Raw genomic sequence first — 21,445 nt, 5'->3', positions numbered from 1 at the left:
CAAGCCCTGGGAGCCTGATTTAGTTGATGGTGGAACAGCTACATCTTTATTCATGCACAGCCTTCATGAGAGCTTGCCACAGACAGTACAACTATTCCTCTCTCCTTCCTTCCCTCCCTGCCTGTCTTCCTGCCCCCTTCTTGCCTTTCTCTCTTTCCTTTCACATATATTTAGGGAGGAGCTACCACATGCCAAAAATTGATCTAGATGCTATATAGCCAGGCATTTATATATTAAGGGCATGTGTGCACATGTGTGTGTGTGTGTGTGTGTGTGTGTGAGAGAGAGAGAGAGAGAGAGAGAGAGAGAGAGAGAGAGGGGGGCAGAGAGGGACATGACCTATCTGTTGTGTGACTGGTGCAGTTTATCAGCCAGGCCTGCATTGTTCACTCAGTCTAACATTTACCAGGTGTCTACTGAGTGCTGGACTGGCACTTGGGGTCCCTGCACTCATGAGACACAGCCATACAAGCGGGCGATTACACTACCACGAAGTCTTAATGATGACACATACAAAGTGATGTTAGTGGTTAGGGAGTGAAGCCCTGAGGTGCCACTTGGCCCAGGCTTGGCAAGGACAGCTCCACTGTGGAGCTGGTGTTAGAATTGAGACACAAAGGATGTGAACTAATTTGCCAGACGCAAGGCAGGGTGAGCTTGGAAGAGTGTTCAGGCAGGAGGAATGATGTGCCCAGGGCACAGGGGTGAGAGAAGCGTAGGTGTTCTGGAAACAACAAATGGTTTGTCACATGGCTGAGGCTATCAGTGCAAGCAGGGCGTGACAGTGGCTCCCCTTGGAGTAGCCAGGGAGTCTTTGAAAAAAACAAGCTACCTCGTCCTAGCAGATATCAATGCATGCAAAGCTGAGATAATTAAAATAGTGTAGTATTCATGGTAGAAAAGCCACTAATTTTGTTATTTGGGCTTTTTCTCCTTTTCTTAATTATGTCAATCACTAGTGAGTGAAAACAAAATAAAACCATCTTCAATATGAACAGGCCAATGGCAAATTAGGGAAATATTTGCAACATATACAAAAAGAAAAAGGCTGTTTATAAACAATATCTCTGAAGATAGAGAATAGAGAAAATAAAAACATTCAAACAAGAAAAATGGGTTAAAACTTATAAGTATTAAAAAACAATAATACATATACAAAATGTATTTAACCTCATTTGTAATGAAGGAAATGCAAATTAAAACAAGGATATGGGTTTATTTTTTCAGTATCAACTTGGTAAATATATATACATGTATATAGCATGCATGAGAAACAAGGAGGCGCGGTGCACGAAGCAAGCGAACATCTTTGAGCTGTTTCCTTTGTCTGCCTAAGCTTGGCATGAAGAGTTTAACCCCTTACCCCAAAGGGGCATAGGCCACAGAATCAAGCCCAGGGGGACAGGGTATGACAAATAGAGGAAGGAAGGAAGGGAGGGAGGAAGGAAGGAGGGAAGGAAGGACGGAAGGAAGGAAGCAAGGAAGCAAGGAAGGAGGGAAAATAGCTAGACCTGAGCTCTGAGGGAGATGACATTGTAGTAACGCAACCAGGAACTAGTTGGAAAACAAGTTCCTCACAAAATTCCCCCAGGGCCCGGCCTTGGTTTGAGAAGGGAGCTGGTGCTGCAGGAGGTGGGGGCTGCTGTGGCCCCCAGAGAAGTTCTTTCTTCATCAGCAGGAGCTGCCCTCCCTGCCCCTGGAACAGAGAAGGGAAAAGATGAGCCAGTCGCCTCCATCCAGACCTGCAGGAAATGCTTCGCAGCCGCTCAAGGATGAGGGAGGTCGCAGGGAAGTTTCTGGTTCCGCCACGGCCAGGGGCAAGGGGTCAGGGGCAAGGGGCAAGGAGCAGGCCTTGCAGGGGCCTGAGTTCGATGAGAGCTGAATGAAATCTGCTGTTGAAATCATTTCCTTTCATCAGCAAACACATGAAGTTTTGCCTTTTCAAGGACACTTAAAACAACACGCGTAGGCAAGTTTGAGAAGCCCTGGTGGAAACAGCAGCCTGAATGAATGGGGGAGCGTCAGACACGGGCCATCCTGAACCCTGCAGCTCTGCTCCGCGGCGCGGGGCTTCGGCTGGAGCTGACGTCGCGAGCTGATGGGACATCAATCAGGTGTGTCGCCCGGACGGGCGCTGCCACTGGGATCGACGCCTCTGTTGCCTGCCATGGCCGGAGCCACTTCCTTTCTGATGTGTCTCGCCCTTCTCCTCCGCCGTGTCCCCCTCCCAGTGCTGCTGTGACTTACCTTTGATCGATTGTCTAAATAACCTTCCTCTCCCTCAACCTTCCTCCCAAGCTTCACTTGGTGGAGAGGAGGGCAGGAAGTTGAAATAAAATGTAGGTGTTAGTTCGTCCATCTGGCAGAGATGACTGGCCGCTGGTCTGGCTGTTGGGGTCACTGTGTTCCTGTCCAGCTCAACCTCTGGTGGGGAGGAAGTCACGTAGCTTCTTTGAGCCCTAAGTCTACTCTTGTGGAAGATTCAGAGGTTGGACCACATGATGGGTAGCATTTCTCCCAGCTTCAGTATTTTGTGAGACTACGGATGAGTAATGAGTGAGAAAAGGTGACTCCCGTAATGTCAAACAGCACTTGAAAAACACTCAACCGGCTTCATCATCAGAGAAATGCTTATTAAAACAAAGAGATACTTTTTTTTTTAACCTCTCAGGTTGGGAAAGATTTAATAAATGATGCTACCTTCCGTCGGATCAGGGGAGGAAAAAAGAGCCCTTGTGTGGTGTTAGCTGGAATTTACCTTTTCTAGAGGCCAGGTTGTGAATATGCATCAAAATTCTTAAAATGAGCCTCATCTTTGTTCTAGCAATTCCATCAGAATAAGTTATGAGGAAATAATCAGAGAGAGATTCATGTGCAATTTTAAGTACAAGGAATTTTTTCTCACAGCATTATTTATATAATAAAAAACCAACGGCCGAATTTCCTTCACCCATGACATATGCCACCCCATGATAGGCTTGAGAGCACTCAAAACATGCAGGATCAGCGTGGCCCAGGGACACACTAAACGTGCCAGGTCTCTCCCCACAGTCTCCCACCCCATGCACACATGCAGAGCCCCTGTCCCAGAGGGTGACCCTGCCACGTGGCCAGCTGAGACATGCCTTACCCAGGTGGCTGTGCTCAGCTCTGCTGAAAGACCATGTGTGGCTCACCACTGGCTGCAGGACCAAGGGGACATCCTGTGGCTTGGCTGCCAAGGCCCTTCATAAGTGAGCCTTCCCCCCAGCCACTGCAAGGAGCCCAGTGCCAGCTTCTGTCCCATGGGCACTGCTGACCTGTCCACTCACTGCCCCCACACTCACTCCAACCTCTGGTCATCTCGAAGCCTGCTTCCTCCTCACCTTTCCTTATCCTACCTGAATTCTTCCCTTCTCCAGTGGTAGCTTCCAGGTGGTGATCCTTGCCATTACCTGACTCTACTGTACACACAGTTTAGCATATTAGTGAGTACTGATTTTTCTGGTAAGTTTGTTTCAAGTATGTCTATCTCTTCATCTGTAAGATCCCTGAAACTGGTATTTTGCCTTGCATTTGAAAGGCTGCATGGTATAGGATATGGGGTATGAAATCAGACTAACCTGGATTTCAATCCTGAGTAATGTTGGGTAAATAATTTAACCTCTCCAAGCTTTGGCTTCATTATTCACAAAATGGGGACAACAGTAGTTATTTCATGGGGCTGTACTGAGGCTAATGGGATAACTGTTAGCTACTTAGCACGATGCTGCCCCTGTAGCACATACTCAGTACATGTTAGTTCCCTCCTCCTTTATTTTGAAGGAGTTGGGCTGAGCCCTTTGTAGCTTTAGCTAAAATCCTGTGGCCTGGCGATTTCCCCCAAGGGCACTAGGAACAATGAGTGACCTGTAGGGGAGGAGAGCAGCCACTGGCTAAGCAGGAAACCCCACATGGGTCTGGCCTGTGGCCTCCTACCTGATGATTGTCAGAGGGATGAAGTATACCAGGAAGGCCACGATGGTCATGTACGGGATCCAGTAGGAGTCATCAGGCCACAGGGCCCAGCACTGCACTTCACCATTGGAGAGTGTCCTTTTCCCAAATATAATCAGAGTGGGAATGGAGAATAGGAAAGCCAGGATCCAGGCAACCATGATGAGCACTTTGGCTTGCTTTTCTGCTCAAAGAAAAGAAAGGGATGCCTGGGTATGTAGAAACGTCTTTTGGGAGCACAGTGGAGTCTAGCGTAGAGAATGATCACAGTGGGAGACCCACCGTGGACCTCTCAGGGCCTTCCAGAGCCAGGTTCCTCGTGTGTAAACAGAGATGATGGTACCTGCATGTGGGACTGATGTAACATATAGGGATGATATAAAGATGATAAAAAGAAGCTTGAACAGAAGCCAGCATGCTGCCTGGAGTAAGGTTGGGCTTCCCAATTTCTACTCCCCTTCCACTTCCCTGATTTGCCCACCTGACTTGAGATGCTGATGCATCCATTCCTACAGTATTAGGGAGCTCATTTTGTACCACATGCATTTGATAAGTTGCTGTGCAAATGCTGAGTTGTGTCCACCGACATGTGGTCCATCTCTCTGGTTACAAGGCAGGGATACGGCCTTGGGTCCATCTGGCATCCTTCCATTGTACCCAGCACTGTGAACCACTGGGACAGTCTTGGAGACCTATTTGCCAAATGGGAAGGAGGCATCTTTTCTTTGTAGAAACATGGGTGGAATTGTGGGGCAGAGAAAGAGCACTGAACTTGGTTCTGGAGAGTGGGACTTATTTCGGCCAAGTTCTGAAGCCTGGTAGCTATGAGTCTACGTGCTGGATTTTGCTCTTTCAGTTGTAATATTCTGACCTTGGTTAAACCACCTAGTCTCAGCCTCAGCTTTTTCCCTTTAAAATGAGATCAAAAATACTTGCTCTGGCCACTTCAGCAGGTCATGGGCTGGGCCTGAGAGAGATGATTAACATATGTGAAAGTGCATCCAAGTAATGCTTTCTGTTAAGCTGTTGTTGAAGCTCTTCGTCCTCATCCCTCACCTAGCCGTACTATCTGCACTGATCTGGTGCTGGGGGCCTCCTCCTTTCAGAGACAGGACATCAATCACCTTGGCTCCCCAGCTTTCCAGTTGGAAAGCAGGTGTATGTCTTTGGGTGGGGCTGGAATGTCGAGTCAGGTGATTTCCTAGAATGGTGTGTAGGCTGTGGTCGAGGAGCTGTAAGAACTAAGAAAAATTCTAGAAGAAACTAGGGATACTATTAAAATTTTGAATCCTAAATATTTGAGAGAATATCTAGGGTTCTCCTCTTGCTGAGTTATACACACTGGAAAGAGACATTAGACACATTTAGAAAAAAAGTTGTTACCAGCCCACTGAACAAGCAGAAATCTTGGGATAGAATTGTAACAGCAAGTTGACTAGGTCTTTTCCTTGTCCCTTTACATATGTCCAGTCATCCAGTGCTGGTGGTTTTTCCTGTTCTGGTTTGAAAACTCAGGCTAGCCCCTTGATGTCAGTGATAACTCATGGGTGATTTAAAAGTCTGACAGTCACTTTAGTGGTAAGCATTGCACCAATTTAGTAATTAACATAAAAATTGGTAAAATACTAGATAACAATCAAAACTCAAAAGTCCCAAGATGATTTCAAATTAAATCTTTTCTTCCCAGGTGGGCCTGCTTCAGGTAAGAACCTGGAGTCGGGGAAGGGGGATCAGCCCTCCTGGTCTCTATTCCCATCTGGTGTTCCCACCCCATCCCCAGGTTGCTGACACTTTGGGGCCTCTCTGGAGCTGGGGTGCAGGGAACAAGGAGGAGACAGGGGACAGGAGAGTTCTTCCCTGACTGATACTGTCATAAGATGGCTTTGTGCTCTCTGTGCCTGGCTGCTGTCTAAAGCTGATTCTTGGTCTTCTGAAGAACTTGCCTGAGTTCTTTGGACACTCTCCTGTGGGGTCTCTGGATTGCTACTTGCTTGACTTGGGCAGTGCCCTTCCCTTCCTTCCTGGTCACCTCCAGCCTCTTTCTCCTGAGGCTTCTCTGGCAGAAATATCTAGGGCAGAATCTTTTTGTAACACAGCCCCATGCAAACTTCTCAATGCAGGTTCTACATCAGCCCCCTGGGCCAGGACCCCAGGGCATCAGCCAGGCTCTCTTTAGCTGTCTCAGGTGTGAGACAGCTAGTCATTGGTCCACAGTGCCCCCAAATACAGGGATCACGACAAGCTCTGTGAGTCATCTTCTGAAGCCCCTCTCACCAGACTTAAGGAGAGCAAGAATCTGAGGGATCATGTTGTTGGATGGTTTGTCTCCGTAGACATCAAAGTCACCCAGGAGGAGGACAGTATGAAGGGTGAGAGACAGGTTGAGAATAGTGTCCACATCATCACTGGATGCGGGCTGTGTCCATAGGTACACAGACCTAGGGGAGGCCTTGGAGAAGGTGGTCTAGACTGACAGCATGGGCACCAAGGGAACAGAGTGGGCACAAATATACAACAGTGGAGGAGACATGGTCCAGAAAGATAGGAAGATGTCTCCACCATCACCAGGCCATGAGGTACCCAAGGAGGAGGGCTGAGGAGCACCGTCATGAGAGATCTTAGGAGCATCAGGCACCTTAGGAGGCAGGAGGTGGAGGGAACCTCCTGTGAAGATGGTGGTGGTCTAGGGGAGTTGGTCCTGAAGGAATAGAAAAAAATGTGGGGTGGAGGGGAGCAGTGAGAGTTTGGATCAGGAAAGAAGCAGGATGGGATTACGAGAGCAGGAAATGCGGCCGGAGGGGTTTGCTTCTTGATGGCAGAGTTGTGAAGCCCGATGTGTTTCTGTGGACCTTGGCGACATTGGTAATTGCCTCTGTGTTGTCTTTCACTGGACTCATCTCCTTCTTTAGGTCCTGGAGCCTGGACTTTTAAGGGCAACTTGTGACTCCTGGGCCCCATCCAGGTTCTACTCAATGGGTTAGCAGTGCATTCACTTTTAAGGGGGATGGACATGGAAGCAATCGGATTAAAAGAATAGAAAATTATGCTTAAGAATTAGCTCTACCAAGGTACCTAAAAATGTTTCCTCCAAGTCCCAGTGGGGTACAGGCTTGGAGCTGTTTTTCTCAGACTGGTGCTGGGATGTCTAGGGAAAGCCCCACTGTCTTAGGCTCTTACGTGGCCACCACAGCAGGAAGACTGCTGGTCTTCCAGCCGGCTGGCCCACTGACATGTGGAGTGACCAACCGCCCAGGGCTGAAGGATCAGGGATGGAAGAGATGAAATGCAGGTCTGAGTGCTAGTTGGGCTGTCTCCCGTGTCTCTCACCCACAGAAAGTCAGACTCCCTCTCCCATCTGTTCTTGTCCAATTCTGTGCTTTTCTACCTCAGCCTTCCTCCTTTCCATGCAACACATAATCTTTTAAAAAAAATCACGTAAGTTACACATGGTGGTTACCGAAATGTTAGCAAATAAAAATAAGCAAGAAGAAAAGAATCCATAATGGCATCACTCAGAAGCAGCTAGTTTAAATTTTTATAATGCATTTTTATATAATATATAGATTGTTCATTCCAACCCAAGATCGTAATATATATGCTGCCTTGTAACCTCAAATTTTTCTTTGAAAAAAATGTTAAGAAATACGCATCTGTACAAGTGGCACTGAGACTTTTTTCAGGTAGTAAGATTCATTCCTCAAATATAATTTTATCTTGAGCCCAGAAACATGCAGAAAGCTTGGGGAGCTCAGGTGGAAGCTGAGTGACAGCCAGCACCGCCCAGACCCACCCTGGAACTGTCCAAAAAATGAGCCCCCTGGGGGCCAGTGTGTGAAGTGCAATTTGAAAAGCCCTGATAACATTTTTTTCCCACAGTTACACTAAACTCCAATTTAGCAGTAGCATATCATTATATATTTAGGTTGTTTCCAATAATTTTTATTATAAATAATTTCTATGTATCTCTTTGCCCAGATCTTGTTATTTCAGAAACAGATTTATAAGTTTTTGGCTAATATAAAGTGTCTACAATTTAAAGCTCTCACTGTTAGTGTGCAGAAGTGCCTATTTCTTTACACTTTCCCGATACTGAGAGGATTCTTCCTTTTAATCTTGTTGTCTGGTTGGTAAAATTTCATATTCAAATGTTTAATCTTGCAATTCTTTAGAAGTCAAAATGAGCATTTCTATATATCTTCTATTCATCTGTATTTCTTTGATTCTTAACAGTTTGTACACGTCTTTTGCCCATTTTCTCAGTTGATATGTTCTTATTTCTTTTTCTGAGTTTCTTATAAGAAGGATATTGCTCTTTGCCTGTTATATACAAATATTTTTCCATTTGTGATTTTGCTTTTTAAGTTTGTTCATGAATGTTTATTATTTGTATAAATAATTCAAAATTTTTGATGTAGCAAAAACTATATTTCCGATTATTCTTGCCTTTGGTGTGATTTCTGGAAAGACCTTTCCCTCCCCAAGATTATGAAAGTGTGACCCAAATATTTTTTTAAACTTTTTATGTTTAAAATGTTTACTTTTTCAATCCAGTTGGAATTTACTTTGTAATTAACTATGACAAGTGGTGATCTAATATTTTTTAAATGACTAATCACATATTCCAACACCATACATTGACTAATTCGTTGTTTCCCTGACTGATATGAAATTTTACATGGCTTATATATGTTATTCTGGTTCCATTATCATATTGTTTTCATTATTGAAGTCTTATGTTTTAATATCTCACATTACATCTTTCTCTTCTTACCGATATTTCTCTAATTATTCTCATATTTATTTTTCCTAAAGAGCCTTAAAATTGTCAACTTCTCTGGAGTTGTTGCCTAAGGAAACAGTAAAAAGCAGTAAGAAATAAACTCTGGCCTTCCCTTTTCCTCCCCTGCCCTTGGTTAGCTGCCATTGCCACGTGTCTGTCCAGATAATGTGACTCCCTGGGGCCTCTTCCTGCTCCAAGACTCTGCACAGCGAGCCCTGCCATTCTGGGGGAAATCTCTTTTTCCCTCCTTCTCTTGGTAAGTGGCATAAACCCCTAACCCTGCCCCTCACAGATGCTCTTAAACTCCAATGAGCTGAGCACGAAAATGACTCCAGCGTTGGTCATGCCCCGTACCCACCCGCTGCCCTCACCCGATAAACTCTGAGGATCTTTTCAATCTCTACGAGGCCGTGTAGCTTTCCCAGGGGCTGAGTTATACACTGACACTTGGCTTCTGTGTTTAATCTGCTCGCGTGTGTGCTGGGAATTCCTTGAAATTTCCGGTATGTGGATGGCTCCTTTCCTTGGCTCCCGATCCAGCTATAGGTCTCCCTTGTTTTTACACTTCTTCAATGACATTAGTTGGGACTGGGCAGAGGAAGGGAGATGGCTAATGTCTGTTTCCAAACTTTCATCTTTCCCAGAAGCTATTGAAGATGATTATTTTCTAAGTTCCCTACATTGAGCCTCTATTAATTTTGTAGTGAGGAATAATTTGTTTTACATCTTTAAAAGAGAACTATAATATTCATTGCTGCCCTTCCTGTAATTTAGGACACTGTTCATAATATTACAGTGTCTTCCAAAATTGGTCATATTTTCCGTGAACAGTTGATTTTTTGCCCAATGACTGTGGTGAGACACGTAACTGACCATGTTACCCACTTAACCAATGGTCCTAAGCCTCCACCTCTGGTAAGTGTCCTGGGGCTCCCCTCATGCAATTCTTATACTTATTTTCCCTTTACTTTGATTTCTTCACCTTAAAATACTCTGGTGCAGGTGTCTTTTTCTCCACCACATTCATCCTTTCTGGAGCCTGCCTGACATAAACAAATAGATGGATGAATAAGTGTATCACACCTTTGCACACTTACATAACGGAATGTCTCTCCCATTTCTCCTGCCTCATCCCTTTTCCTGCCTCCTCCTCGACCTTAATAACTTGGGCTTGACAGTGCCCAGAAAACTTGGTGTGAGTCTCACACCTTTACAAAACAGACAAACCAAATAACTGAGAAAAAGCTTAAGAAGCAGGTGTAAATTCTATTTAAAAAATAATTTCCAGACCACTTTGTTGAGGTATGATTGACCTACAAAAAGCTGTAGAAATTTAACGTGTACAACTTGATGTCTTTGGACATACATATATATACCCATAAAACCACCTTCACAATCAATGCCATAAACTTACCCATCACCCCCAAAAGCTTCCTCCTGTCCCCTTTGTTTTGTCTTGTTTTGCCTTGTTTTTTACTTTTGTGGTAAGAGCAGTTAACATAAGATGTACCATCATAGCAAATTTTTAAGTATACAATGCAATATTGTTAATCGTATGCACTGTGTTGTATAGTACATTTTCAGAACTTATTTATTTTGCATGGCTGAAATAAATTAATTTTCATTGTACACAACACATTGATATGTTTTTTGTATAAAAATTACCACTTTGAATATATTAATAAGTTCCTGTGGTCACTCCTAGTAGCTAATCCAACTTCCATCCCCAGATGTGAGGACTAATGTCAAATTGGTGTATGTCCTTGCAGACAGTTGTTAATTATTCCTAGAGCTCTCTTTTGTGTTCTTTCCTGGTGCTCTTCTCTCTCTCTGTACACAGTATCTTGTATTGTTTTCAGTTTTTAACTTTATATTAATGTTATCATACTTAACATGGATTTTTGTTGTTTTATCACTCAACATGTGATGTGGATATGCTCTTGTCAATGCATATTACCGCCCATGGCTCTAACACCTCTGCGTTGAGAGGCAGGATATGTAGTGGGTAAAGGCACCCAAGCTGGACCCAGACTGTCTGAGTTCAAATCCTGCTCCTGTACTTACTAGCTGTGTGAACTTGCACAAATTACTTTAACTCTCTGAATAGCAATTGCCTTGACTGTAAAATGCGGATAATAACAGAATCTACCCCACAGAGCTGTTTTGAAGATTAAAGTAATTAAATTATGTAAAGAACTTAGAATCATGAATGGTACCTAGTATGCAATCAATAAACCTGAACTACTGACACTTCCACCACAGGGTAGGTAGCCATTCCTCCACTGAGAGACATCAAGGTTAGCATTAAATTCCTGCTATTCTAAGCAATACTACAATATATAACACATATGTATCCCTGCACCTATGTGAATGTTTCTCCAGAGTAGATACCAAGAAGTCATGTCAAAAGGCTGCACGTTATATTTTAATGAGATGTTAATTTGCCATTCAAAATATCTGCTCCAATTTATACCCCTGTCAATAGTAAATGTTACCATATCTCTCCATCTTGCAGGTCATTGATGACATTAATTATATTTATGCTAAATTTCTGCTTCTATTAAATTTCCTTTTTTAGGTGCAAATTCTGTGGAGTGACATTTTGAATGTATTATCTATTTTCCACAGTTTGGATTTTGTCACATTTCTTATGATATTTGATTGCACCTCATCTTTGTAGTCAAGATTGCCTGTTAGGTTCTTTATTTTATCAGATTTCAGGGTGGCTTGAGGAACCCTAGAGGTCCCTACACACTGGCTTCTTACTTGCTTTCAGGGTGCAGGGAGGCGAGTGTGCTCCGCCTGCGGGTGGCGCTATGGGCCACTAGTCTTGTGAGTAGGACAAATCTTCCTTCTAGGGCACACTGATTTCCAGGACCCCACTATGTCTCTTCAAATCCAGCATTCCCACTAAGATCCCTGCTTGGGAGCAGAGACCTCCTGTCTGGGATGGGGAGGGCAGCAGGAAGGGAGACATGCTGAGATTAACCCCCTGCGTTGTGCTTCAGAACCTCCCTGTCAGTTGCCTCTGTCCTCTCCTGCTCTGGCCATTTTCACAGTCTGTTCAGGAAGTGCTCTTAACGCTTCTCCTGAATCACTGCAGCATCACTTGGGGGTATCACGGGCTGTGTGGTTTCAGCAAAGTGGATCCAGCAATTCCCCTTCCTTAAGGATTCTAAACCATCTGTAGGGAATGATCAATCAGTATTCTCCCAGGTGTTCAAGACTGGCTCACTCTCTCTCTCCCCCTTTCCTTTTGACAGAGTCTCACTCTGTCACCCAGGCTGAAGTGCAGTGGCATGATCATAGCTCACTGCAGCCCCAAACTCCCCGGCTCAAGTGATGCCCCCATCTCAGCCTCAGCTAAGGCTACAGACAACACCCAGCTATTTTTTTTTTTTAATTTATTTTTTGTAGAGACAGGAGTTTCTCTATTGTGCTCAGGCTGGTCTTGAACTCCTGGCCTCAAACAATCTTCCTGCCCTGGCCTCCCAGAATGCTGGGATTATAAGCATGAGATATCACACCCCACCGCAAGCTTTCTTTTCTACACCTTTTTGGACAATCAGACCCACGAAGTAGGGAAAGAGTTGGAGGAAGAGAACAGAGGGGAGGAGGAAGAGAAGAAAGGAGGAGGAAGAGAAGTATTATTAAGAGTAAAACATTAGTGAAACAATTAGTGAAAACAATCCCACTCTTGACCACGGCCAGCTCACCTCCTTGCAGGAACTTCATGGGGTAGACAATGGCATGGTATCTGTCTATGCTGAGGGACACCAGGACATAGGTAGAGGCGTAGAGCAGCACAACCTAAAGACAGAAGTGAGAGGAGGTATGTGACTTCGGAGAGATGAGGGAATGCACAGAATAGAAAGAATAACATTTGGTGCCATTTAGAAACCTGGGAATTGAAACAAGGTAGGGATGACAGTTGGGGTGGTGAGGAAAGTAACTGACTCTCCACGCAGGAGGCAGATTTTGGTTCTTGGTGCTGGAATTTGCATTGCTAGCCATGATGAGTGAGAATTTTTCCAGCTCTTTCTTGATTACTCATTCACTTGGCTTCTTGGAAATGCCATATTTCAGGATCAGTCCTTCCTGACATTTGCATGGTACATTTGTTTGTAATCAACTTTTAAAGCTAAACTAATTTTCTCTGCCACAATTGATGTTCCAGAATAATTAGAAACAAAAGTTCATTTGTCTTCTATCAGTGTGAGTTGCTGAGAGATGATGGAATGGTTCTGGTTTCAGGGAGCTCATGTGCTGTCTAGGAGCATTTGTCACCGTCAGGGCTGACGCCATCAGAGGGCTCCCCCCTCCCTCCACTTCACCAGGCTCAGGCCCTGCACCTCCTCTTTCTCCTTCCCACTCTCTCTTTTAATAAATTTACTCACACCCTTTAATTACCTTGAGTATAGTACTATTTGCATTCTGAGCAGAAAAGGAAATTGGGGTATAAGAAGTAAATATCTCTCATAAGAGGAGCATGTTTATAATGTAACTAAATGAAATATCTCTGAAAGGATGCTCAAGGTGAAAAATTTCCAGGTAACTTGGAGCCTCATTTCTACCAAGAGTCCAGCTATGTCTCTGCTTTGTAACCCTCAGGACCAAATCCAGAGGGAGTAGAAGAGTAACTGAAGTCTAAGGGTGAGTGTTTGACTTTCTCCTTGACAATCACCTTCACTCTGAATTTGTACCTTTTTGTTCTTTCCCTGGCTCAGACAAATAACAGCAAACTATTGGTTGGTCTAATGGCCAACATTGTTGTCATTCTTTATTATATTTTATTTCTATAGCACTATCCCAGAGGCATCTCAGCACTAAGTGTTGGGGAAGGGGCTATAGGGAGGGGGTGTTGAGGAATGATCAGAGATTAAGGGCTCTCCTGGGGGATATAAGAAGAAATTTTCCTCTTGCAAAAAAAGGTAGATGGAGAAAGAGAAAATGAATGGCTAAGTTTAAGAAAAAAAAAAAATCAGACAATTGTCTGCTTAGAGACCACTGGGGTTTCTGTGTGTCATCCATGAGTTCAGAGTTATTAAGGCTGGCTACACACAGTAGAGGAGCTGGCATCAGAGAAGGATAGGAAAGAGAGTGCTCAATGGCAGAGCCCTTTGCGCTGAAAGGTCATGTGAGAAGGTCGTCAGCATCTGGGACATCTGCACCTGTCATGAGTGAGGGGCTGACACGGTCCAGAATCTGGAGCAGAAGGAAGAGTCACAAAATACCGTGTCCAGAGGAGCAGGCAACATTGATAAAAAGAAATGGACTTTGAGACACAATCAAAAAGAGTATTTAATTTCAGAGATTAAACATCTTTAAACATCTAGGCAGGGTAAAAAACTTAAAGGTTACCTAAAAGAGATACTTCTCAAATTATCATGCCTCTTTTCCACAAAAATAAATGCCAGAAAACAGTATAAAAACATGTTTGAAGTTTTGAAAGAAAAATTGTGATCCAAGAACTTTGTAAATATCATTTCTGTGCCAAGGCATAGAACACTTTTCTTAGAAATATGAAAGGAAGAAAATTTAACATCGTATACTCTTCTTGAAGATGCTCCTTGAGACAATACTCAGCTGATTGAGAATTGTTTCAAAATTAAGGACTCAAGAAGAAAAAAGGAGATAGAATAATAACAACTATGATAAGCAATGAAGTTAGAAAAACAGAAAGTGTTTACAAAATAATTATAAATATAGATAGAGAACATTCAGAAAAGAAATCTAAGGAGTTGAATAAGGAGAGACAGTTAAAGGAGACAAGTTATGTTAAATTTCCATTTAGACATTTTAGGTATCTCTTTTGTTTTTTACTTTGATAAAGATATATTAAATCTAAAATTAAGGTGAAGCTATGCTATAATAAAATTAAAATTAAGAAAATTGGTGTATTAGTTTCTTATGGCTATTATAAGAAATTACCACACACTTGGTGGCTTAAAACAACATAAATTTATTCTCTTACAGCTCTGGAGACCAGAAGTCCAAAATTAGTTCTACTGAGCCAATCTCAGGGTGTTGGCAAGGCCAAGGTCCCTCCAGAGACTCTAGAGGAGAATCCGTCCCTTGCCTCTTCCAGCTTCAAGTGGCTGCCGGCATTCCTTGGCTTGCGGCTGCATCAGCCCAATCTTTGCCTCTGTGGTTATAATGCTTCTCCTCTTCTGTCTGTGTGTCACATCTCCTCCTGCCTCCCTCTTATGAATGTATTTAGAACTCACTGGGATAATCCAAAATAATCTCCCCATTTCAAGATCCTAACTTAATTGCATCTACAAAATTCATTTTTGCCACATAAGTTAACATATAAAACTACCAGGGATCAGGATGTGGCTAATTTGGTGGGCTGTTTTTTTTCAGGCTATAATTAATAACCAAGTAAAAAGAAAAGAAAACCCAAATAAATAGCAAGACAAACTTAACGTAGAAAGATTAAAATGAAGTGACTGGAATATTAATAATACCAAACATGATGTGTCACAATAAATGTGAATGGTTTAAGCTCCTTTGCTAAAACAAAGACTATTTTTAAAAAAACCTTCCCTAAAATTCAACTCTATATTGTTTAGAAGAGAAACTTCTAAAATGAAATGATATCTAAGTTTAGAAGTAGAGGGATGGTCAAAGGTAATCAAGCAACTAAAAACTAAAAGTAGGCGTTCATGATAATACTGCTATTAGACAAATTACATTTAAGGCAAATAACATAACATGTGATAAAGGATTATTTACATTGATAAAAGATACAATACAGACTGGCAATGGAATATTCGTAAACTTATATGTAACAACTAATATAACAATATATATAATAAAAGTGTTCAAAATTTTGCAGAGGAAAAAACACAAAAATCTATAGATAGAAAAAAATTAAACTTTGTATGTAAGAATGATATACATTGCTATAAAATACCTAGGTAATGTTTCAAAAATTGGTCCTATTCTGAACTACTAAGGAATAAAAAACTCGTAAGCCCTCAATATTTCCAAAAAGTAGGATTTATGCAATTTGCATATTTAAAACAATGAGCAATGAAGCTGAAATTAGTAACATTTAAAAAAAAATACCACTTGGAAATTTAAACACCCTCATAATTAACTTGAGTCAAGAAGGAAATCAAAGTACAATTATAGTCAATTCATAAATGTCAACAATGAAAACTCTACACATCAACAACATATGGGATACCATTCGGAGAACAGATGGCAGCTTGAGGACATATGTCTGAATTCTCACTACCCCACCCCTTAATTCTGACAGAAATGACCTAGGAAATAAAAAACTCAAGAAAATCTTGCACAGAGAAGTGAGATTCAAATTCTGGAAACAGAGAAATTTTACTTAGAAAAAATGCCAGATTGTATTCATATATAAAGAAGGATCCTTGGACTGACACTAAGAAAATAGACTTTATTTTTCAGAACCATTTTATGTTTACAAAAAAAGTTGCAGATATTACAGAGAGTTTCCATATTAACCCTCTCCCACTCATACAGTTTCTCCTATTATTAACATCTTGCATTAGTGTGGTACATTTGTTAAAATTGATGGATAAATACTGACACATTATTATTAACTAAAATCCATTGTTTACATTAAGGTTCACCCTTTGTGTTGCACAGTTTTATGGGTTTTGACAATTGTATAATGTCATGTTCCATCAGTACAGGATCATTCAGAAAAATTTCACTGTCTTAAAAATGCCCTGTGCTTTATCTGTTCATCTTGTTCCTTCTCCAAATCCCTGGCAATTGCGGATTTTTTACTATTCTATAGTTTTGCCTTTTTTAGAAGGTAGTATAGTTGGAGTCATATAGTATGTAACCTTTTCAGAGTGGCTTCTTTCACTTAGCAATGTGCATTTAAGATTCCTCCATGTCTTTTCATGGCTTGATAGCTCATTTTGTTTTATCACTGAATAATATTCCATAATATGGATATACCACAATTTATTTATTCATTCAGCTTTTGAGGAATATCTTGGTTTCTTCCAGGTTTTGGTGATTATAAGCTGCTATAAACATTCTCGTGTGGATTTAAGTGTCAACTCAGGTGTGTAAATACCTAGGATTATAATCGCTGGATTGTGTGGTAAAATCATGTTTAGCTTTGTAAGAAACTACCAAGTTATTTTCCAAAGTGAGTACCATTTTGAATTCCCACCAGTAATGAATGAGAGTTTCTGTTACTACACATCCTTACTAGCCATTGGTATTGTCAGTTTTTTGCATTTTAACCCTTATCTAATGTGGATAGTGGTAGCTCATTGTTGCTTTAATTTGCAGTTCTCTAATGACATATGATGTTGAGCTTCTTTCCATATGCTTACTTGCCATCTTCTTGGTGAGGTGTTTGTTCAGATCTTTTGCCCATTTTATGAGTAGGCTGTTTCTTTCCTTATTGTTGAGTTTTAATAGTTCTTTGTATATTTTAGATACAAGTCCTTTATGAAATGTCTATTTTGCAAATATTTGCTCCCATTCTGTGGGTTGTTTTATCATTCTCTTAAACAGTGTCTTTCACAGAGAAGCTTTAAATTTTAATAAAGTCCAACATTTCAAATTTTTTCATGGACTGTGTGCTTGGTGTTGACAAACTTACTGACAAACCAAAGGTCTTCTAGATCCTCTCCTATGTTATCTTCTAGTAGTTTTATACTATTGAGCATTCCATTTATATCTATGATCTATAGTGAGTTTGTTTTTGTGAAAGGTATAAGGTCTGCATTCACATATATATATATTTTTATTTTTGCATGTGGATTTTCAATCACTCCAGCACTATTTCTTGAATATGCGGTATTTCTCCATGCCTTTGCTCTTTTGTCAAAGATCAGTTAACTGTCTTTGTCCATGTGTGTTTATTTCTGAGCTCTTTTTTTTTTTTTTTTTAAGACAGGATCTTACTCTGTTGCCCTGGCTAGAGTGCAGTGGCATCATCATAGCATCAAACTTTTAAACATAGAATTGCTTATAATATTTATTATTCTTTTAATGTTCATAGGCTCAGTAGTGATGACCTCTTTTTTGTTTCTGATATTAGTAATTTGTGTCTTCCCTGTTCTTTTCGTGATTAGCTTGGATAGAAATTTGTCAATTGTATTATCTTTCCAAAGAAACAAATTTGGTTTCATTGTTTTCCTCTATTGAATTCCTGTTTTAAATTTAACAATTTCTTTTTCTATTTTTAACTAATTAATTTTTTAAAATTGACAAATAGTATTGTATATATTTATGGTGTACAACATGATGTTTGAATGTATGTATACATGCGGAATGGCTAAATGAAGCTAATTAACATATCCATTACCTCAGATACATTTTTCATGGTGAGAACATTTAAAATCTACTTCAACTTAATAATTTCTTCTCTAATTGTTATTATTTCTTTTACTCTGCATGCTTTAGGTTTACATTGCTCTTCTTTCTCTAGTTTCCTAAGGTGTAAGATTAGATTATTGACTTTACATATTTCTCCTTTTTAATATATGCATTCAATGCTATAAATTTTCCTCAAAGGACTGCTTTCACTGCTTCTCACAAATTATGATGTTATATTTTCAGTTATTGAAAAATTTTAAAAAACATCTCTCAAGACATCTTCTTTGATCCAGGTATTACTTAGAAGTATGTTGCTTAATCTCCAGTAGTTTGGAATTTTCCAGCTATTACTCTGTTATTGATTTTTAGTTCCATTCTATGCAGTTTAATAGCATACTTTGTGTGATTTCTATTTCTTTACATTGTTAAAGTGTGTTTTCTGGCCCAGAATGTTTTTTCTCTTGGCGCATGTCCCATGTGAATGTGATAAGAAAATATATTCTGCTATTGTTGGATGAAGAATTTTATAAATGCCAGCTAGATCAATTTGATTAATAGTTCAGTTCATTTCAACTGATAGTTGTTTAGTTCAACTATATCTCTCTTTTCATCCCTTTTAACATTGCTGCCATTCAATTCACTTAGCTATAAGTCTAATACCAATACATTGTTGCTATTATTATGTTGAGCAGCTATCTATAGACCAATTAAGAATAGCAAAAATAAAAGATTTTATTTTACCTTCATTTATTCTTTCTCTAATGATCTTCTTTTCTTTATATTGATTTGAGTTTATAACTTTATCATTTTCCTCTTTTTCTGAAGATTTTTAAAAACATTTCTTACAAGACAAGTATACTTATGAGAAATTCCCTCAGTTTGTGTTTGTCTGAGAAAGTCTTTATTTCTTCTTTATTTTTGAGGGATAATTTCTCTTGATACAGAATTCTAAGTTAGTGAGCTTTTTGTTCTTTTGATACTTTAGATGTTTTATTCCACCCTCTTCTTATTTGCCTGATTTCTGACAAGAAGTCAAAGGAAATCCTTATTATTGTTCCTTTGTAAGAAAGTTTCCCTGCAACTTCTATCAAGATTTTATCTTCATCTTTGGTTTTCTATGGTTTTAATATGATATGCTTAGGGTTATATATATATTTTTGGCATTTATCTTGCTTTGGTGTTCTGAACTCCCTGGATATGTGGACTGGTGTCTGCCATTAATTTTGGAAAATTTTCATCCATTATTATTTCAAATACTTTTTCTGCTTGCTTCTTTCTTTCATCTTCTGGTATTTCCATTGCATATGTGTTACATTTTGTGTAATTATCCTATAATTCTTGGAAATCCTATTCCATTTTTAAAAAATAGACTTTATTTTTAGAGCAGTTTTATATTAACAGCAAAACTGAGCAGAGGATACAGAGATTTCCCATAAGCCCTCTTCCCCCTGGCCCTACACAGAGCCTCCCTTATCATAAAGCTCCCACACAAGAGTGGTATATTTATTATAATCAATGAAACTACGTTGACACATCATTATCAACCAAAGTCCATAGTTTGCATTAGGATTCACTCTTGGTGCTATATATTGTATTTTGACAAGTGTATAATGACAAATATCCACTGTTATAGTATCATACCAGTAGTCCCACTGCCCCCCAAATCCTCTGTGCTGTGTCTTTTCATTTCTCCCTCACCCCCAACCTCTGAAACCCACTGATTCTTTCACTGTCTCCGTAGTCTTCTTTTTCCAGAATGTCATATAGTTGGAATCTACAGTATGTAGCTTCTCAGATTGGCATTTTACTTAGTAATATGAATTTAAAGTTCCTTCATGTCTTTATAGAAGAAATGTAGGCTTTAAATGAACTTAATAGCCCAATTCTTTTTCGCACTGAATGATATTCCATTTATGGATGTACCACAGTTTATTTCTCCATTCACCTACTGAAGGACGTCTTGGTTGTGTCCAAGTTTTGGCAAATATGAATAAAGCTGCTATAAACATCTGTATGCAGGTTTTTATGTGGACATAAATTTTTAACTCATTTTGGTAAATATCAAGGAGCACAGTTGCTGGATTGTGTAGTTAGCATAAAGTTTTGGAATAAACCACTAAGTTGTCTTCCAAAGTGTTTGTACCATGTTGCATTCCCACCAGCAATGAATGAAAGTTCCTGCTGCTTCACATTCTCAATAGCAGTTGGTGTTGTTAGTGTTTTAGCTTTTGCTCATTCTAATAAGGGTGTAGTATTATCTCATTTTTGTTTTATGATTCTCTAATAATATATGATGTTGAACATCTTTTCATATACTTATTTATTTATGTATCTTCTTTGGTGATCTGTCTGTTCTTTTGATCATTTTTAAATCAGGTTTTTCATTTTCTTATCCATCAGTTTTAAGAGTTCTTTGTATATTTTTAATTGGTATAGTTCTTTACCAAATATGCCTTTTGCAAATGTTTTCTGCCAGTCTGGGTTTGTCTTCTAATTCTCTTGAAAGTGTCTTTTTGCAGAGCAGAAATTTTAATTTTAATGAAGTACAGCTTATCAATTCTTTCTTTCATGAGTCATGCATTTGGGATTGTATCAAAAAATTATCCCCATGCTCAAGGTCACCCAGATTTTCTCCTGTTATTGTCTAGGAGTTTTGTAGTTTTGCATTTTACATCTATGATCCATATAGAGTTTATTTTTGTGACAGGTACAAGAATTGTGTCTAGAGTAATTATTATGCATGTGGATGTCCTCTTGTTCCAGCACAATTTGTTGAAAAGATGATCTTTTCTCCATTGTATAACTTTTGCTCCTTTGTAAAGACCGGTTTGCTATGTTTATGTGGGTCTATTTCTGGCTTGCTATTCTGTTCCATTGACCTATTTGTCTATTCTTCCATCAGTGCTACACTATCTTAATTCCTGTAGTTTTATAGTAAATCTTGAAGTTAAGTAGTGTCAGTCCTCCAAATTTATGCTCCTTCAATATTGTGTTAGCCATTCTGGGTCTTTTGCCTTTTCGTGTAAACTTTAGCATCAGTGTAGTGATGTCCACAAAATAACTTGCTGGGATTTTGACTGGGACTGTGTTTAACCTATAGATCAAGTTGGAAAGACCTGACTTCTTGACAATATTGAGTCTTCTTTTGCATAAAAGGAATAACTCCTCATGCATTTTGTTCTTCTTTGATTACTTTCATTCAAGGTTTGTAGTTTTTTGTATATAGATCTTGAGCATATTTTGTTAGATTTATACATAAGTATTTTTTTGAGTGCTAATGTAGATGGTATTGTTTTTTAATTTCAAATTTCACTTGTTCATTGCTGGTCCATGGGAAAGTAATGGATTTTGTATATTTAACCT

General features: G+C 40.0%; 1 protein-coding gene across 3 annotated transcripts in view; it reads right to left on the bottom strand.

Moving 5' to 3' along the window:
- NPSR1 (neuropeptide S receptor 1) overlaps window positions 1-21,445 on the bottom strand; it is a 169,982-nt gene that overhangs the window by 25,016 nt on the left and 123,521 nt on the right. For 2 of the 3 annotated variants that reach the window (XM_045564032.1, XM_045564033.1), the window contains exons 4-5: window positions 12,472-12,565; window positions 3,958-4,159 (exon numbers count right to left, since the gene is read on the bottom strand). In XM_045564032.1, the coding sequence (XP_045419988.1) occupies window positions 3,958-4,159; window positions 12,472-12,565 (296 nt within the window). The remainder of the gene's footprint in view (window positions 1-3,957; window positions 4,160-12,471; window positions 12,566-21,445) is intronic. The other variant, XM_045564034.1, reaches the window with a different exon arrangement.

Source organism: Lemur catta, chromosome 11 (genome assembly GCF_020740605.2).
Source record: "Lemur catta isolate mLemCat1 chromosome 11, mLemCat1.pri, whole genome shotgun sequence".
Classification (NCBI taxonomy): Eukaryota; Metazoa; Chordata; class Mammalia; order Primates; family Lemuridae; genus Lemur; species Lemur catta.
The sequence above is the reverse complement of the archived record's forward strand: the minus strand, read 5'-3'. Positions and strand labels throughout refer to the sequence as shown.